At 43.1% G+C, this 18,792-nt stretch overlaps 1 protein-coding gene across 2 annotated transcripts in view; it reads right to left on the bottom strand.

Annotated features, from left to right (window-relative positions):
* CAMK1D (calcium/calmodulin dependent protein kinase ID) overlaps positions 1-18,792 on the bottom strand; it is a 396,613-nt gene that overhangs the window by 50,236 nt on the left and 327,585 nt on the right. For both annotated transcript variants that reach the window (XM_054593597.1, XM_054593590.1), the window contains exons 4-5: positions 8,909-9,047; positions 2,690-2,816 (exon numbers count right to left, since the gene is read on the bottom strand). In XM_054593597.1, the coding sequence (XP_054449572.1) occupies positions 2,690-2,816; positions 8,909-9,047 (266 nt within the window). The remainder of the gene's footprint in view (positions 1-2,689; positions 2,817-8,908; positions 9,048-18,792) is intronic.

Below are 18,792 nucleotides of genomic sequence, written 5' to 3'. Positions count from 1 at the left end.
GCTGTGATGAGAACAGTGTCAGGAAAAGGGCTAGGATGATCAAGGAGAGGATGGGTGTTGGGAAAGCATTCAGAAAGGGGTAACGTGCAAGCAGGGCTTTGACAGCTGAGTAGGAGTTTTCCATGTAGACTGTAAGGTAGGAAAGCCAGCCCACTGCCCAAGGTATGTCGACATAGACACAAAATCCCCAACATGGCCCCTTCCTTGTTCTAAAAGGTCTTCCTGGAGTCTCAGTGCTCACACGTGAAGAAACAGAATTGCTATATTCCAACGATCCTCCTCTTCCCCTTCCCCACTCACAGTAAACTTGGTATCTGATAAGAGAATTACCGGATGGCCCCCCTTGCCTGCATTTAGGGTAGTAAGAACAAGGTGCCACATCTGAATATTGTTCCCAGTTCCCAGACTCATCAGCGCCTGACATCTAAACAGAACCAGACCAAACGATGGCAACTACTTAGAAACCCAGGGAAACTGCCAGTCCGTGGGCTCTGCCAAGAAGCAAAAAAGCAAAAATCAATTTAGAAAGTGCTAGAGCTTTCCAACATCAGAGCCAAATATGAGAACAGTGTGATGCATATGTAAATATGGGCGTTCTTTGTCAGAATATTAAATCACAGCTCCAGAGGCAACTTCCCAAAAGGGGAAGTTGGGCAGCCACCGCACCTTCCTCAGCCTCTCAACCTGGCGTGGCCTGGGAACCGGAGTGCTGAAGAAGCAGCCCCACCTTGGCAGGACCCTGGACACCGTGGCCTCATACACCTGCCCATTTTCTAATGTCTGTGGTTGGAACAGGCTTTCTTCCTCCCCACCTTTTAAGAGAAGTGAGAATAAGATTGTCTCTTCGTTTGCATTTGCTGCTTGCCTGATGGCTTGGACTGAGCTGGAGAAATTCCACACACACCACACACGCTCACATTTCTGCCACTGCTCCCCACCCCACCCAGGCATGCACACGCATTTACACATGCGATGCAGCCACAATTTTAAGTGTCCCTGACAGGGCCTAGGCTGACCCTAAGCCTAGGTCTAGGTCTAAGCCTAAGCCTAAGCCTAAGCCTATTTTTACTGTCCTAGAACAGAGATAGCTCGCCATGCCATCATTCCTATTACGGCCTCTCCTGGCCTCTTAAACGGGATCAGAACCACCTCTTCTTCTCTGTCTAGTGCATACATACAACCCAGGGAACAACCCTCACCTGAGACAGTCAAGAGCTAAGCCGCATGGAGCATACCTTCTCATCCACTGGTACATTATTTCCATCTTTATCTCTTCTTTCTAAACCTCCTTGTCTCATGTTATTCCCTCAGCCTGCTCTTTTCTCCTCTCCTTTGAGTTCCTTTAAAAATGCGGCAGCTGTGACATAACAACCATTGTTATGCAAATGCCATAAGGCTGTGCTGTGGAGTTTCCCACAATGCTCTGGGGCCCCAGGCCCATTTAGGGTGAGACCTGCTTTCCCCTGCCTTCCTGGGAAGGTGGCGTGGTTCTACCTGAGGACAAACAGGAATGATGTTGGCCACATAACATGCCCTCCTCTCTTCCAGGGCAGGCTTCCTGTTCTCATTAAGACCATCATGGTTTGCATGATGAAAATTCAGCCTTAATCTCCATTTTTTTAAAAGTCTTTTCCAACCTCAGTTTTGACCCTGTTCTTAGACATTCCTAGCCTGTACCCTCTCCCTGGGCTTCCCCCGCCCCGCCCCGCCCTGCAGCCTTTTCCAACAGCTGATGCTTTTACTCGTCCCCTACATTTCCTTGGCTGGCTGCCTAAATCTCCTCCCTGTCCCCTTAACCCAGTCCCAATCCCTCTGCGCCCTTGTTACTCTATCACACACCCCCGTTTTATTTTCTTCTCCTTGCAGCACTTACCATGATCTTAGACAACCCTGTCTATTTATTTGTTTTTTTGTTGAATGTCTGTTACTCCCAACTAAAATGTAAGCTGCACGAGGGCACTCTACCTGTCTTCCTCCCTGCCGTCACCCAGTGCCTAGAACAGCACCTGGTAGATACATCGCAGGCCCTTTCATATACATTTGCTGAATGAATGAATATATTCATGTAAATGAAAGTCTCAAAAACTTCAATTCCAACAGCCTTTCTCCAGGTCCCAGAAGACAGAAGGTGAATCTCAGGACCCATGTGTTGAGATCTGTCAGTAGCCGTCTTGACATTCCCTATGTTTAGTACAAAAAAATCTCGGCTTCTGATTTTAAGGAATACTTTCATTCTTGGCTTCTCCAGTACAGATCAAGGCTGGTTAATTCAAGAAAGTGACGTTTTTAAGGTTTGAACCAGAGTCCTCCTGTCAGCATTTCCTTTCCATCTGCTTCTATCTCAACATTTTAAATGTTTTATTTGTGTCTGCACCTTATTGTCATCTCAGTGTCTCACTGTAAATCATATGAAAACATATATACGCGCAACGCTTCTGGCATCAGAATCTGGGAAGTCATCCAAATCAACTCCTGGCCCCCAGTCAGACCCACACCCGAATGAAACAGGATTTCTGCCCAACTCTTAAAAGGTTCCGAGGGGAGTCACTGCCTGTAGCTCCTTCCAGTGTCTCTCACTGTTTTTATTCTTCTTTTAAGGGACATGAAGGCCGCTGTGATCATGTGCCAGCCTCACCGGCTTAAGAAGACTAATGAAGGTGACATGCAGGGACACACACACTGTCCTTACCAACGTAGCCGGGGGTCCCACAGGCCGTGGACATCACATCTCCTTTGCCCTCCATTTTTGACAGTCCAAAGTCACTGATCATTATTTTGGACTCCTCGTCTTGACTGTAGTACAACAGATTTTCAGGCTAGAAAGAAAATTTAAAAAATTTACAAACTGCATTTAGAGCTGGTTAACTGTGGCAGACTCAGCAAACCACAAAATCTACTTACTACTCAAGAACATACTTGACCTTTAAACATAGTAAACACGGTAAGAAAAGCAGCCTTTAATAATGCACTGCAGAGCACTCTGCACAGCGGAGGGCACTTACTGGTTTCCAATAAACGTTAGTCCTTGTCCCCTTATGAGTATTTTCCCTACTTAAAAAAAAAAAATTAATCCTATTTGGAGGCAATCCAGTGTACACAATAATAGAAACGGAGCCACTTTAAAATGGAGTCAGAGCGGCCGTCCCAGAGGAGATGCCTTTTGCATCTTATGCCTCAACCCTTGTAATGTTACAAACAGGGCTGGGCCTAGAATACCATTGTTTCCAAAGAACTGTTTGCAAAGAGAGCAATGAAGCAGTTATTACGACTACTGGGCTGAAAATTAAAAACATTATTTGGAATTAACATCACTATATACTTTCACCTGTACCATTAGAAACGCCTTCCTTCTATTGATATAATTGTTCTCCTTCCCTTTCTCACAAATACCCCTAGCCTTTGTCCCCTAATCGGAACAGTATTTGGGCTCCTGCCTGAATTAATGATACCCACATATTCTTGTCCATCTCAAATAAACACTTGTCTCGCATTTGGAAAGGCCTTTTTATTTTTAGATTAGCACTAGAAAGATGATGCCTCTCAGACTTGTCCATTCATTTTCTGGGTTCAGGGAAAGGGGAGAGACCCAGAAGTAAAGTTACTTTGGCAGGTGCTATTTTGTTTTTATCAGAACCTTGTTAGCAACTTTTCTCTAACCCAAGGGTCTCTCCCCAGCCCTCAGTAACGCCTGGTTCTGCAGTTCTGGCAGATGAGTCAGCTGACACCTGCTAGTTCTGCTCCCTGGGAAGCAGAGGAATGTCATCAGGGAATGAATGGGACCTGGAAGATCCAGCACGTTTTAGCCACGTGTCCTTAAATATCCCGAGCTTCCACTGGCTGTGCTATAAAACATGGGCTGTGATGGTCCCTCGTTCGCTTCCCTGAACAGGACAGGGCAGAGCTTGGCTGCACCGCACCTCTCACCCAGCGGAGGTCTGAGCACAGTCCTGTCCCCAGAAGGGCTCCCTCTCTGCACATCTCCTGCCTGGGAGGGAAAAGGGGCCTCGCCCAGGAATCCAGGGGGAGGCTGGGAAGCCTCATTTGCATAGTGTTTATGTAAAATCAGGGAATCTCAAGGTTCCTGGCAAAGAATGGGGGCAGGACTTAGGGAGCAGAGGGAGCTGTCACCGCCTCAGAGCTCTCCCCGCACTCCCAGGCTGAGAACCTGACACGGGGCACTCATGCTTTTCCTTTTTTTTTTTTTTTTGGTCTATTTTTGAAGAGTTGCTTAATGAATGAGGTTGTCACTTATAATGGAGATAATGGAAGGACTGACACCTCTGCTGTCTTCCAGTTACAACCCCCACCAGGAAAATTCTGAAGACGTACAGAGTGAAAAGTAATCATGTCCCTCATTTATATTAAACCTTAAGGGAAATGCGACAAGGAGAATCAGAACTGGGGAACTCATTTGCCCATCCATTTCATGTCTGGCTCTGGTCCCCATCCCAGAAGTCAGTGGTTTGTGGTGAATCTTTGGTTCCTCAGTATTAAATTTCAGGAACCATTCTTATGCGGAGTGACTTCTCAGCCTGGCTGTGCAGCAGAATCAGCTGTGAGGGCACTACGTGGCTGAAGATTCTGTTCTTCAGTGGATTTGAGGGTGGGCCCAGGCCTCTGGATTTCAGAACTCCATTCTGAGGTGCAACCACTGCTGTGGAGAAACTTTGACAACTGACCAAGACTCTTTTTTTGGCCAATCCTCGGTCAGGTTCCTCTGAGCTCTCTTCTTGATTAGACCTTGATGCTGGCCTCCGTGTCCCTCCTGTCCTTGCCGGGCCTGCACAGCCTGGTCTTTGCAAGAATCCTGCTATGTCAGTTTAGAGAGAATCCCTCACTCTAGATAACTGGTCAAGATCTTCAGCCCCCATCTTCAATGTTAAAAAAAAAAATCCAGATCTTGTTAAAGATGGTTAGGAAGACTTATTCATGGGGAATACTGCAATGGGGTTTGCAGGAGGGGAAAGTGACTTGCCTCCACTCTGAATAAGGACAGTTGGAGATTTATGGCCGAGGAACAGGGTGGGCGGTCAGTGGACAAAGAATGACTAAGAGGGAACATCAAGGATAAGGGGGATTCTGGCTATGCTGACTGGACAGGAGCTTTGCTGAAGGCAGGCCAGCGTGGTTAGATATGGAGGGCAGGGCCCAAGGAATCTGACTGGATATCAAGGGTGGGGAGTTTTGATAAATCACTAGGATTCTTGCTAAGACTGAATTATGTGGGCAGAGCCAATGGACTCAGGATGAGCCCAAGGCTGGGGCCTAGTCAAAGAGAAGGCTCAAGGGTCTCCACCTCAAATGTGCTCAAAAAATCTCCTTTGTCTGTCAATGTCTAAGTGTTTGTCCTGTCTTTAGCAAGAATTCCCCTACCCTTGATGTCCCCTCTTAGCAACTTTCCATCTGTGATCGCTCACTCTGGGCTATAAACATCCTCCCCCTCCCTTGCTGAATTAGGAGTTTAGTTGGATTTTCTTCCCTTTTGTGACATTGTAATACCCTCTTGCAAATCATCTTTTTTTTTTTTAAATCCTCCCCCAAGGGTATGTTTATTCGTGTGAAAGAGAGAGAGAAACATTAATGTGAGAGAGAAACATCAATCCATTGCTTCCTGTATGTGCTCTGACCCGGGCGGGATTGAACCTGAAACCTAGGTTATGTGCCCTGGCCGGTAAATCGAACCTGCAACGTTTTGGTGTACAGGACGATGCTCCAACCAGCTGAGCCAGCTGGCCAGCACTCTTGCAGCAGTCTTGAATAAAGTCTTCCTTACCATTTAATAAAAGTCAGAATAATTTTTTACTTTATCCTTTACCCCAAATAATAACACAAAAAGAAACGGCATGTAACAGTCACTGTGAAATTAATTCTGTGGATGAAGCATGAGATCAGAAGAAAATCAGTGTCTGCTTGCAATGAGTTTTAAAAGAAATGAAATGGGCAAATCGATCGTTGAAATAAGAATACTGCTTAGAAAGTGGGGGGGGGGGGATGATCTGATCAAAAAGTGCATGTGGTTTGTGTTTCCTCTGAATGTTTCGGGGTTACCCTTTGATGAACAGTAAGGATCCATCATGGGTACAGAGAGTTTTCTTGAAGTGTCTGATTTACAATCTTTCTTGTCCCAGCACTTCTGTGCTGTCAAGCCAGTGATGAAGAGATTGCCAAAGGGCCCCAAATCCCTTCTTAAACATTCCTCCTATAGAAGATTCATTTGGGTCCATAAAGAGCTCTTTTGAAGGACAATTATCCTTAAGGAGGATTCAAGGGACTGGTCATTCACAGTTAAGATCAATACCTTTAATTGACTCAAGACTAGTAAAGATAGCAGGGCTCTTTGGTGGGGAAGGGGGGGTACAGGAAAGAGGGTGGGAGAGAGGACAGGCCAGAGATAATCTGGATGGAGCCCCAGCGGGCAGGAGGAGGGCTGTGGGAGAGGGGAGGGGGCAGGGGGAGATCTTGCAATTCTACCTGGGGTGCTAGGAGACTCAGGACTTTATGCCATTTTTGTAAGACAATTGGTAGCCAATCTCTGAGTTGGAAGGCCAATCCCTGAGTAGCAAGGCCAATCCTGACCCTTTAATATTCACATGACAATGTTTTAAAAAATCTGAATCAACACTTCCTGTAAAGTTTATGTTATATGTTATCGATCACCTCCTAATCTAATATACTAATTCTCAATTGGAATGATTGCGCAGCTCCCCCCCCCCACCCCCCCTGCCACCAGGGGACAGTTGGCAATGCCTGGAGGCATTTTTGGCTGTCACAACTCCAGGAGTGGTACTAGAATCTGCTAGACAGAGGCCAAGGGTGCTGCTTAACACCCTACAATGCACAGGATAGCCCCACCACAAGGAGCGGTCCAAGCCCACGTGTCACTAGTGCGGGGCTGAGAAGCCCTGCACGAATCTGAGGAGACAGCGGTGGACAATTCCGGGCTCAGTCCCTTGCTTTGGAAAAAAAACAACTGATTGTAGCCTCCCGGGTCAAGAAGACACAATACCTTTCTGGAGGAAGAAGGATGCATATATTAGTTTGGGGGTGGGGCAGCACCCCAGGATCATCCTTCAGTTTTAAAATAACCTGATCATCTTCTCCATTGCTTTGGCCTGGATAACATAATTTTTAAAAATTTTCTCAGATGTTTATGAAAATTTAACATCAACTTCCTTCACATAGACCAAACTCCTTTGTGCCTTTGAAAAGAAATCACAAAAAGGCCCTAAAATTGCAATGTTTTTTCCACAATTATAAGCCTGGTGGGTGATCTCAAAGCTCCACAGGCTGGAAGCTGCAAGTATTTCTCCAAAAGTGTTACGTGGGAGTGAAAGATAATATCTCCCATGCAGCCAATCTGCCTTTCTATATGGGAAGTAAACATTGCCCTTCTGGGAAATGCCATATCTGCTTAGAAATTATTTCTAATAAGCACAGGCAACCAGCCTACCACACCGCATCTCTGTAGTTGCCACACTAACTTGTTCAGAGGCGGATGCCTGCTGTGTTCTGGAAGCACAGGATGGGTATTTAGTGAGGGAGTAAGAGGGCAGAAAAGGCACTGCTGACTGGCACAGAAGTGCCAGCTGGGTCGTCTTCTCTACTAAGCCCTTACCTCACCCTCTGAAGGGTCTCCAGGTCATACGATTAGCTAATTGTGCTTACTGCCCATGTCACCTGCAAGAAGCCTCCAAGGGGTGAAGGGTAAGGACTTAATCAACATTCCCAAATACCCTCATCCGGTGGTTTTTTCAAGAGTGGTTCTCAAGCCAACATCAGCATCATCTGTAATCCCCCTTATAAATGCAAGTTCTCAGGCCACACTGCAGACCTACAGAATCAGAGCTTCTGGGGGTGGGAGCAACAATCTGCATTTTTCCAAGCCCACCAGATGATTCTGATGTAGACTTACGCTTGGGAGCCACTACCCTAGTCAATGGAAAATGGTAACATGGAGAGAAGAAAACTTTACAGTGAGTCCTTATGAAAGGAAAAGCCATACCATCTTATACCTTAACTCCCAGTACCAGACAACAGGAGATGGTGAAGTTCCATTTTCACTCATCTTTAGGATTTATTCTTTAAATTGGTTTAGATTTCCCACAGTTACATATATGGCTTCAACACAATATGATCTGCGTGTTTATGATATGAATGGTGGGTATGCATACTGGGGTGGAATTTCTGCTTTGACTGGTGCAGTGAACTCTGGGGCCACATTCCAGTGTTGGGCCAACAATGTCAATTATACTGTTCTTCAAACTGATATGTTCGATATCTACCCTTCAGTATCAACATAGACCCAGAGAGAAATATATTTCAAAGGTGTCTAAACATGGCCCAGCTCCTCCAGTGCTATTGAGTGAAAACTCACAAGGAAAAGGTAAGTGAGGAGCCACAGGACATTGTAGGAGTCTGTAATTGTAGTTCACTTAAGCTCTTTCCTGATAACCTTCCATTGCCCCTCTCTTTTGTCTCCTGCCCACTACCTACTCTCCCCTCCTTTTTTTTTTTTTTTTTTCTTTTCATACAGCCTGATGTGCTGACACAGAGCTGGAATAAGGAGAAGAATGAAGAACTGGAGTGGAAAAAGGGTTTTTGTGGCCTTGAACAAAACTTCCTTTTAGATAGGCTTGAATCAATACATAACCTACCTTTTGGTGGCCCTTTGGCTGCATAATGACTATAAATCTTCCAAACAGTCACCAGCCTCCTTGATCTTCATCTTCTTTTAAGCTACTTCTGAGCCCCAAAGGCCCAGACAACTAACAGCACACAAACGCCCATCATTCATTCCACCCATATTTACATCAAGGCAACCCTATTCCACCTTTGGAGCCACTCTTCTTGGACAGGTGCATTATGGGTTGGAGAGCAGCTGGAGGATGTTGCTAAGTGACAGCCTCACCTTGAGGTCCCTGTGGACGATGCCCATTCTATGGAGATAGTAGACAGCATCCAAGACCTGGCGGATCAGAGTGCTAGCATCTTTCTCGGTGTAAAATCCCTTCTCCACTATCCGATCAAACAGCTCTCCACCAGACACACTGTTAAACAAAGAGAAAAGAACAAATTAGAAGTTTGAGAGAACTGTCGAATTATTTAGGAAAAACTACCAATAAGTGCTTTTAATATGATAAAAGAACAAAATTTTATTTCAAAAATTAATCCATTTTCAGAATTAGATTTTGCCTCACATATTCCCCAGAAGCTCTTCCAGGGAAGTGCTTCTATGTCATGGTGGTTCAAATGTCAGCAATAAAAATAAGGGATGAAAAATAAGCCCAGACCCAGAGATTAGCCAGGCTTGACAGCTGTCTCTGCCTCCTTGCTGCTGTGACAATGTAAAGTCAGCATCATCAGATACAGGGACATGATGCTGCCTAAGATGTCTCCTTTGCACAAGAGAGTATCCTTAAAGGACCCAGGATGATTCTCCATAGTTACATATATGGCTTCAATTGGTTTAGATTTCCCATAGTTACATATATGGCTTCAACACAATATAATCTGCGTGTTTATGATATGAATGGTGGGTATGCATACTGGGGTGGAATTTCTGCTTTGGCAAAATTTGGGAGGTGCTCTGGGCAAAGGATTAGGAGGTGCTATGGGCAAAGGACTGAGTAGCCAACAGGGTGTCTGGGGTTTTGACTAAAATATGCTGCTAATATGCTGAGTGCATGAACATTCATTGAGTCTTTAAACTTCAGTTTTTTTAATCTGTAAAATGAGTAGATTAATCTAGGCAACCATTTCCAACACAGGTTAGGGGGATGTTCTTGGAGGCATCAGAAACTGAAAGCTACATGGAATTTCTTTTTAAAAAAGGGGGATTTCTGGTCAAGATGGAGGCATTGGTATACATGCTTCACCTCCTTGCACAACCACAGAAGAATCACATCTAACCTCAACACAAAAAACACCCAGAACTGCCAGAAAATCGAACTGTATGGAGTCTGACAACCAAGGATTTAAAGGAGTCCTATTCATCCAGATGGGGAGGAGGGAGCAGAGATGGAGAGCCAGAGTGAAGAGGATGCAGAGAGGCACAGAGAGGAGGTGGTGGTGGTGGAACAGGTCGTTCCACATTCACGTGGGGTGGCTAAAAATCAGGAGGGTTACCTTGGGAGCAGGCCATCCTGGCCCCAGGCCAGACTGCACCACCTAGGGTTCCAACATCAGGAAAAAAAGCCTCACAACTCCTGGCTGTGAAAATAGGAGGGGTTGGAGCGGTGGGAGAAACTACCAGTCTTGCAGGAGAGCCTGTTTAAAGGGCCCACGTGGCCCTAGAATATACACAAACCCATCCACTCTGGGAATCATCACCAGGGAAGAAGCTAGAACGCTGCCCATTGCATAGAGAAGTGAGTGAAGTGACTGGAAATGGGGCGAGTGCTGGACAAACCCCCAGAAGCCAGGCAGCAGCACTGTCCTCTCTCTGACCCCTCCCCCCACACAGCCCCACAAAGTGGTGAAGTGGGTTGCCCCACCCTAGCAAATACCTACGGCTCCGCCCCTTACAACTTAACTGGTGCACTAAGACAGGGAGTCAAAGCAGCTCTACCTAATACACAGAAACAAACACAGGGAGGCTGCTAACTTGGGGCAACAAAGAAATATGGCCCAAATAAAAGAACCGAACAAAACGCCAGAAGAACTAAGTGAAACGGAGATAGCCAACCTATCAGATGCAGAGTTCAAAACACTGGTGATATGTATGCTCAGAGAAATCACTGAGTACAGCAAAAGCATAAGGGTAGAAATGAAGGCTATACTAAGTGAAGTAAAGAAAAATCTACAGGGAACCAACAGTGAAGGGAAGGAAGCCAGGATTCAGTTTGGAACATAAGGAAGAAATAAACATTCGACCAAAATAAAATGAAAAAACAAGAATTCAAAAAACAAGGAGAGTATCATAAGACTCTGGGGCATTTTCCAAAATGCCAACATCCGAATCATAGGGATGCCAGAAGGAGAAGAGCAAGAAATTGAAAACTTATTTGAAAAAAATAAAGAAAGAAAACTTCCTTTATTTAGTGAAGAAAATAGACATACATACAAGTCCAAGAAGCACAAAGAGTCCCAAACAAGTTGGGCCCAAAGAGCAATGCACCAAGACACATCATAGTTAAAGTGTCAAAGGTTAAAGATAGATAGATAGATAAAGATAAAGAAAGATAGAGAGAATCTCAAAAACAGCAAGAGAAAAGCAGAGAGTTACCTAAAAGGAGTTTTCATAAGAACTGATTTCTCAAAAGAAGTTTGCAGGCAAGAAGAGGCTGAAAAGAGGTATTCAAAGTCATGAAAGGCAAGGACCTACAACCAAGACTATCCAGCAAAGCTATCATTTAGAATGGAAGGGCAGATAAAGTGCTTCCCAGACAAGGTAAAGCTAAAGGAAGTCATCACCAAACCATTATTATATGTAATGTTAAACGGACTTATTTAAGAAAAAGAAAATCAAAACTATAAACATTAAAATGACAACAAACTCACAGTTATCAACAACTGAATCTAAAAAACAAAAACAAAAAGAAACTAAGCAAACAACTAGAACAAGAACAGAATCATAGATATGGAGATCATTTGGAGGGTTATCAGCTGGGAGGGGACAGGAGGAGAATGGGAGGAAAAGTACAGGGGTTAAAAAGCATAATCAGTAGGCACACAATAGATGGGGGGGAGGTTAAGAATAGTATACGAAATAGAGAAACCAAAGAACTTATATGTACGACCCATGAACATGAACTAAGGAGGGGAGATTGCTGGAGGGAAGGGGAGTACCGGGCAGAGGAGGGCAAAGGGGGAAACGTTGGGACAACTGTAATAGCATAATCAATAAAATACACTTTAAAGAAAAAGAAGCAAAGAAACCGACACTCTATTACATTGCTTTGCTCTGGGGTCTGGTAATAAAATTTTAATTTGCTTTGAATTTCCACTTGCATTAAATATTTTTTAAAATAATTATCCAAAAGGGGCCTGGAGAAAGAAAGGTCTTTTTGGAAAAGGTCAAAAAGCCTGGTGAACAATCTCCATAGGCCCTTTCATTTTGCTATTTGATACTTCTCTGAGTTTAACAAAGTAACAGAACTGTACAATTCTGAATAGATATAAGTGAACAAACAATGTAGCCCTCTGAGTCTTAGAATATACTTCTCTAAAAAAACAGTGTTTTTTTCCAAATAATTAAGCCATTGTGGAAATTAGCTTCAAGGGATATATTAACAATATTTTTTTCTATTAAAAAAGAAACAAGTTTTCTAAAAACAAAATGAAAAATAGATTTAGTAAAATATTAAACACATAAAACAGTTTCATAGACTTTTACAGCTTTAATGGAGTAAAAGACATGCCCTGGCAGTAACACCCACACGTTCATAAACCCACAAGGCTATGATTCATTTTCTGCAAGTCATGGCAATTAGTGGCAATAACTAAACCACTGATAATTTCTTTTCATAAAGCCAATAAAGAAAACACAGTTGCATCTATAAAAGACCTGTGTATTATCTATGTGTCATTCCAAGCAATATTGCACTTGGATAATGTCTTGTTTCCAAAGCAAACTGAGCAATCTAGATAAGAAAGGAAAGATGCTTGGGAGAAATAAAAAGCAATTCAAAGAGTGAAAAGCAATCAAACCAACTAGGCAGTGACTACATTTTGACGATCACGTTTTGATGACCCCTCCTTAGGCAAACCGAAATCCCAAAGCATTCCCTCTCGGCCGCTGACACCCAGGTCTCACCAGTCTGCATTTTTAAGAAGCTTCTTCCAATGAGTTTCAATGTCTGAAACTCTGCAGAGCTAGGGGAAGTAGGACAGAAGATGTACTGCTGCCAGGGGCAGGGTGCCCAGATACATTCACTTGACAATCATCTATTTGACCATTCACTCAACATTCATAGGGTGCCCATTATTTGCCAGCTACTGTGCATGGTTGGTGTCAATCAAAGCAGCATTAGCTATGAAGGAGGAAACTGTTTTGATCGAGTCCCTCCTCATCCTCTACCGTCAGCCCACCTTCCAGTAATGGCCTGGCTTGCTAGTGTTCCAGTGCTTTCTCAGCACTGGTCTACCTGCTACTCACACCCTCCTCTCTGAAGGCTGCTGGAGGGCCTCCGGGGAGATTGCCCACCCTCTCCCTACCCCCACCTTCCACCCCTAGTACTGCACGACCCACACTGCCGGATCCTCTCCCTCCCTCAAAACTGATCTTTCCTGCTTCTCATTCTCTCAAAGTCCCCTCTTCTGCTCTGTGAAATATAAGGTGTTAATAGATTCTATTGAAAAATAACATTTGCACTGCAGTAGGTCAGCAATGCAGTTAAGGATTAAAGGTTCAGAGTTGAAGTGTAAGATACTGCTGTAGTATGTCATGTCACAGAGTCCCAAGTCTCTCCACATTTGGTATTTCCCATATTAAACTGTCAGTTGCACCGGTCTTTATTTTTCTGAACACGGCTCAGAAAGAATTGGTTTCCTTAGAAACCAAGGCATAGGGGAAATGTTTAAAAACTTGCCAATTAAAAAAATGTGACAATACTAATAAAAATACCTCATTTCGCAAATCACTATATGCTTTTCAGAAATCTCCTTAACCATACAATTCAAAGACCTGAAGTTTAAACACTCCCATATTCATGTGTTAAAGCCCTAACTCTTAAAATGCTGGTAGTTGGAGGTGGTAGATCTTCGGGAAGCGATTAGGGTTAGAAATCAGGAGGGTGGGGCCCCCATGATGGGATTACTGAGTGACCTCATAAGAGGAGGAAAGACCAGTGCTCGCTCTCTCTGCTATGTGAGGGACACAATGAGAAGGTGGCTATTTGCAAGCCAGGAAGAGCCTTGAACAGGAGCCAAATCTGCCAGGACTTCAATCTTGGACTTCCCAGACTTTAGAACTGTGAGAAGTACATTTGCATTGTTTAAGGCACCCAATCTCTGGTATTTTGTTATGGCAGCCTCAGCTAATTAGACAGCCACTCATTTCAAAGCCACTTGTGAACAACCAGAATCCCAGAATCACTAATGAGGACATAAATTTAGAGTTGTGGCCAGGGGCATGCCTTATTTTCAGGCTTGGAGACCACGGTAGGGTTGGTTGGTTGGCTGCTGCTCTGAGAGATGATAGGTTGCTCTCTAGTCAATATCCTCCTATTGCAAGCTTCCTATTTGGATAGAGTTCTCCAATTAAAAGAGCCACCTATCAATTCAATGCAATTCCCATCAAGATTCCATTGATGTATTTCACAGAGCTAGAACAAATACTTCAAAAATTTATAAGAACCACAAAAGGCCCCACATAACAACAGTGATCCTGAGAAAGAAGAACACAGTTGGGGAATCATGTTACCTAATACAAACTATACTACAAGGCAATAGTAATCAAAACAGCATGATACTGGCATAAAAAGATACATAGACCAATGGAACAGAATAGAGAGACCATAAATAAACCCATACCGTTGTAGTCAATCGATATTTGACAGAGAAAGCAAGCACATACAATGGGCTAAAGATAGTTTATTCAATAAATGGTGTTGGGAAAATTGAACAGATATGCACAGAATAGTAAAACTAGACCACCTTCTTATACCACACATAAGAATAAATTCGAAATGGATTAAAAACTTAAATGCTAGACCTGAAACCATAAAAATCCTCTAAGAAAACATAGGCAGCAAAATCTTGGATGTTGTTTGTAGCAACTTTTTATTGGATATATCTCCCCAGGTGAGGGAAACAAAAGAAAAAAAAAACAAATGGAACTGCATCAAACTAAAAAGTTTTTGCACAGCAAAGGAGGCCATCAACAAAGTAAAAAGATAACCCACAGAATGGGAGAACATATTTGCCAAAGCATCTGATAAGGGGTTAATATCCAAAATTTATAAAATACTTACAAAACTCAACACCAAAACACCCCCCAAAACAAACAAACAAAAAAACTCAATTAAAAAATGGGCAAAGGACCTCAATACACACTTCTCCAAAGAGGACATAAAGATGGCCAATAGACATGCGAAGGATGCTCAAAGTCACTAATTATCAGAGAAATGCAAATTAAAACCACAATGAGATACCATCTCACACCTGTCAGAATGGCCATCATCAATAAATCAACAAACAAGTGCTGGTGAGGATGTGGGGAAAGGGGGACTCTTTTGCACTACTGGTGGGAATACAGACGGGAGCAGCCACTGTGGAAAGCAGTATTGAGGTACCTCAAGAAATTAAAAATATATCTGCCTTTTGACCCAGTGATCCCACTTCTGGTAATATATCCAAAGGAACCCAAAACACTAATGTGAAAGAACATAAGCATCCCCATATTCACTGCAGCATTATTTACAATTACCAAGAAATGGAAGCAGCCCAAGTGCCCATCAGTAGATGAGTGGATAAAACAACTGTGGGACATTTACACAATGGAATACTACTCAGCCATAAAAAGGAAAAAGTTTTGCCCTTTGGGACATTATGGTGGACCTAGAGAACATTACGCCAAGTGAAATAAGCCAGTCAGAGAAAGGCAAATATCATATGATTTTACTCATATGTGGACGATAATGAACAGACTGAACTAACAAGCAAAACAGAAACAGACTCAAAGATGGAGAGCAGGTGAGAGCTAGTGAGGTGGTGGTGGGAGATTAGGGGGTAGAAGGATTGAGCAAAAAGGAAAAAGGATTTATGGACATGAACAGCAGTGTGGTGATATAAGGGGACTAAATATTAATGGAAAAAATACAATAAAGATTAAGCTTTTTAAAAATGCAAAGCACCAGAATACAGTTAGATGGATCAGAGGTCTGGTGATTGGGAAAAAGAAGTAGAACCATAATAACAGATCAATAAATGAAATGAATGAATATAGGTACTGGGAAAGGGGCTCAGCTGTGGGGGATGCAGACGTAGAAAGATAAACTAGCTACCAAAGATAAATGGAGAAGCCAGAGAGATCATTCAAAAATTCTACACTCTTCTGAAATTCAAATTTTGACATTGATTTAGAACAACCTGCCATTGCATGGAACTTGCGTTTTCTCAGTCTCTGATTGTCCTTTCCTATTACAATGTATGGCTGTCACATTGTATGTAAAGTTGAAATATGCAATTTTGAAACAGTTTGATGTAATAATCTCAGTACATTTCCATTTTATTTGAAAAATTTTAAGTTACTCAACTCATTTCAAATTAAAGAATAATTATCAAGAAACGATTTCAAAGTTTCTGGATCTAGTAAAACGTAAGCTCTGATTCCACTGCAGTATACACTGCAATGCATTTAGCTCTGTCAGCGTACCACGCACACTTTGCGAGCACGGGGCAAGCCGTTCTGTCTTTACATGCGCTTGCACTTCCTCATTCGATTTGGTAGGCATCATCTTCTTACTTTAAAATTTACCACCTGGCATAACTTAAAATGTTTTAGGTCTTATAAAAATATCATCCACACATTCACTAAACAGTAGGCCTTGTGCTAATGATGAAAACTGGGCTCCAAAAATCTATTCCTCTAGAAGTTAGATATATTAAAACAAAATGAAGAAGGCTGAAGGAAACCAGCATGTCACCCAAAAATATGCCTCTCTGACATAAAAATTATTCTGAGCTGAAGGCAATTAAGAAGCATAAAGAGCTCCCCCTTTCCTGTCTAAAGGCAAAAAGTAAATTCCCTTTTTATTGAAGACGGTCTTTTACCAACCCAGAGGAACTGGCAAACAAACTTGATAACTCACCCTCATCTTCCTAGTTGTTTCTTCGCCATTTACTACCCCTACTCTAAATCCCTTTGTTTTGTCAAGTCTTCAGAAATGTATTATTAGTGTAAAAGATATAAAAGTTTCCTGCTCAAGTCACTCCCTCAGGTCTCCATTCTCTTGTGAGGGCTCCCAAGTACATGTGAAAATTCAATATAATGTGTATACATTTTTCTGGTTAATCTGTCTCTGTCAGTTTAATTTTCAGACCCAGCCAGGGACCCTAACTAAGAGGGTCAAGGAAAATGTTTTCCTCCCCTACAAGGCCAAATAGTACAGCACTGGGCTGTTAATTTTACACAGAATAATCTGAGAGTTATTAGCAGGGATGCTGGGATAATAAAAAAATGCAGCGTTACAGCAAATATGCCTTGAAATTCACAAAGGCTGTCACACAACTAGGCAGCAAAAGAGTAAGAGAACTGGCAACATGAATACAAGAGCAATGTGGTCTGAATGTGCCCCAGAGCTAAGCTGGTTATAAATGTGTTTGCTAAGAACCATCTCCCCTATTTACATTTATTTATTTCTAAGCAGAAGGTACTCTTGAAATATGCATGTTGTGATTAAGGGAGGTTACAAACAAAGCATTTTTCAAATGTGACACTCCAAAACCCAGATGATATGTGCATTTTTTTTCACTCAGCGTAGAGAGAATCTATCTTCTCAGTCTTTCCCTCAAGCAAGTCCGACTTGGCAGCCCCAGGGGTCTCCCTCCGCCCACACGGGGCAGCGGCCTGCCTGTCTCCCAGCCCCGCTTAGTCCGCACTACTCCATTTGGCTCTAGCACCTGCACACCCTGCTTCTGGGGGGATCCCCCATCTACTCTGGGAAGATTAAAGCTTTATTTCATGCAACCTCTGGCGTCAATATTTTCCGCCTTTAATAAATCCTATTTTTAATAATAAAAATATATTCTTAGAATTCAGTTTCACAATTTCTTCCAGGGCTCAATCTGTTCAGAAATTTGCAAAACACAAACACATGCCTCTCCCTTTGATGGAACAGATCAATTTAACTCCTTGTGTTACATGACGCTTTGCTCCCAGCTATTTTGCCTTCTGGACATCTGTGGTGTTAGGGACTGAACTGTGCCCCTCCCCAGTTTCCTATGTTGAAATCCTACCCCCCCAGCACACCTCACAATGTGACTGTATTTGGAGATAGAGACTTTAAAGGGATAATTAAGGTTCAGTGTGGTCATATGGCTCCAATATGACTAACGTCTTTAGGAGAGAGACACACACACACCAGGGATGTGCACACACAGAGGAAAGACCACGTGAGACACAGTGAGAAGGAAACCAAACCTTCTGAAACCTCCCAGCTGCCAGAATGGTGAGAAAATAAATGTTGTTTAAGCCCTCCAGTGTGCATATTTTGTCATGGAAGCCCTAGCGAAGGGCTAGGCAGGGCAACAGAGAATACCTCTCATGTTCAAGCCGCGTATCTTTGAATGTACATTCTCTTCTCATATATTTTTTGAGGTTTATCGGAGGAAAACTTTTTTTCTACTTTATTTGCACAGTATGCTTTTTTAATTTATCAAATCACTGGCTTAACCTTCTCGCAAGCCAGACAATCTATTGTCCCTGTTTCCAGGAGGCCCAGAGGTGGGCGGGAGGAGGGTTTACTAAGACACACAGAGAGGTTAAACACAGGGGATGGCTCCCATATTGAGAGTGAGGCAGTGAAGGTGACTGGGGAGGCCACAGGACAACTAGCAGTGGTCCAGGGAACAGGGTAGGAGAAGGTGAGTATGAACTGTCTTAAAGGTAAAGCAGTATTTAGTCCAGTGGAAAAAAGCCCAGTGGCAAGAAAGGTTTAGTAATCTGAATCATCATGAAAGGAGTTTTTGGTGAACTGACTCTCCTCAGAGAAATGTAGTCAGTGAATGAGATCAGTGAGCACGTTCTTCCTATAAGCCCACTGCTTGGCCTGCAGTATTAGTCTGTATTTGGGGGGTACAAAAGAAGCTCAGGGTGACAATCAACATCACCAGCAACTAATGACTTGCCAA

The sequence above is a fragment of the Pteronotus mesoamericanus genome, unplaced genomic scaffold (genome assembly GCF_021234165.1).
Source record: "Pteronotus mesoamericanus isolate MK-2021 breed Mesoamerican mustached bat unplaced genomic scaffold, CSHL_Meso_final contig_130, whole genome shotgun sequence".
NCBI lineage: Eukaryota > Metazoa > Chordata > Mammalia > Chiroptera > Mormoopidae > Pteronotus > Pteronotus mesoamericanus.
The sequence above is the reverse complement of the archived record's forward strand: the minus strand, read 5'-3'. Positions and strand labels throughout refer to the sequence as shown.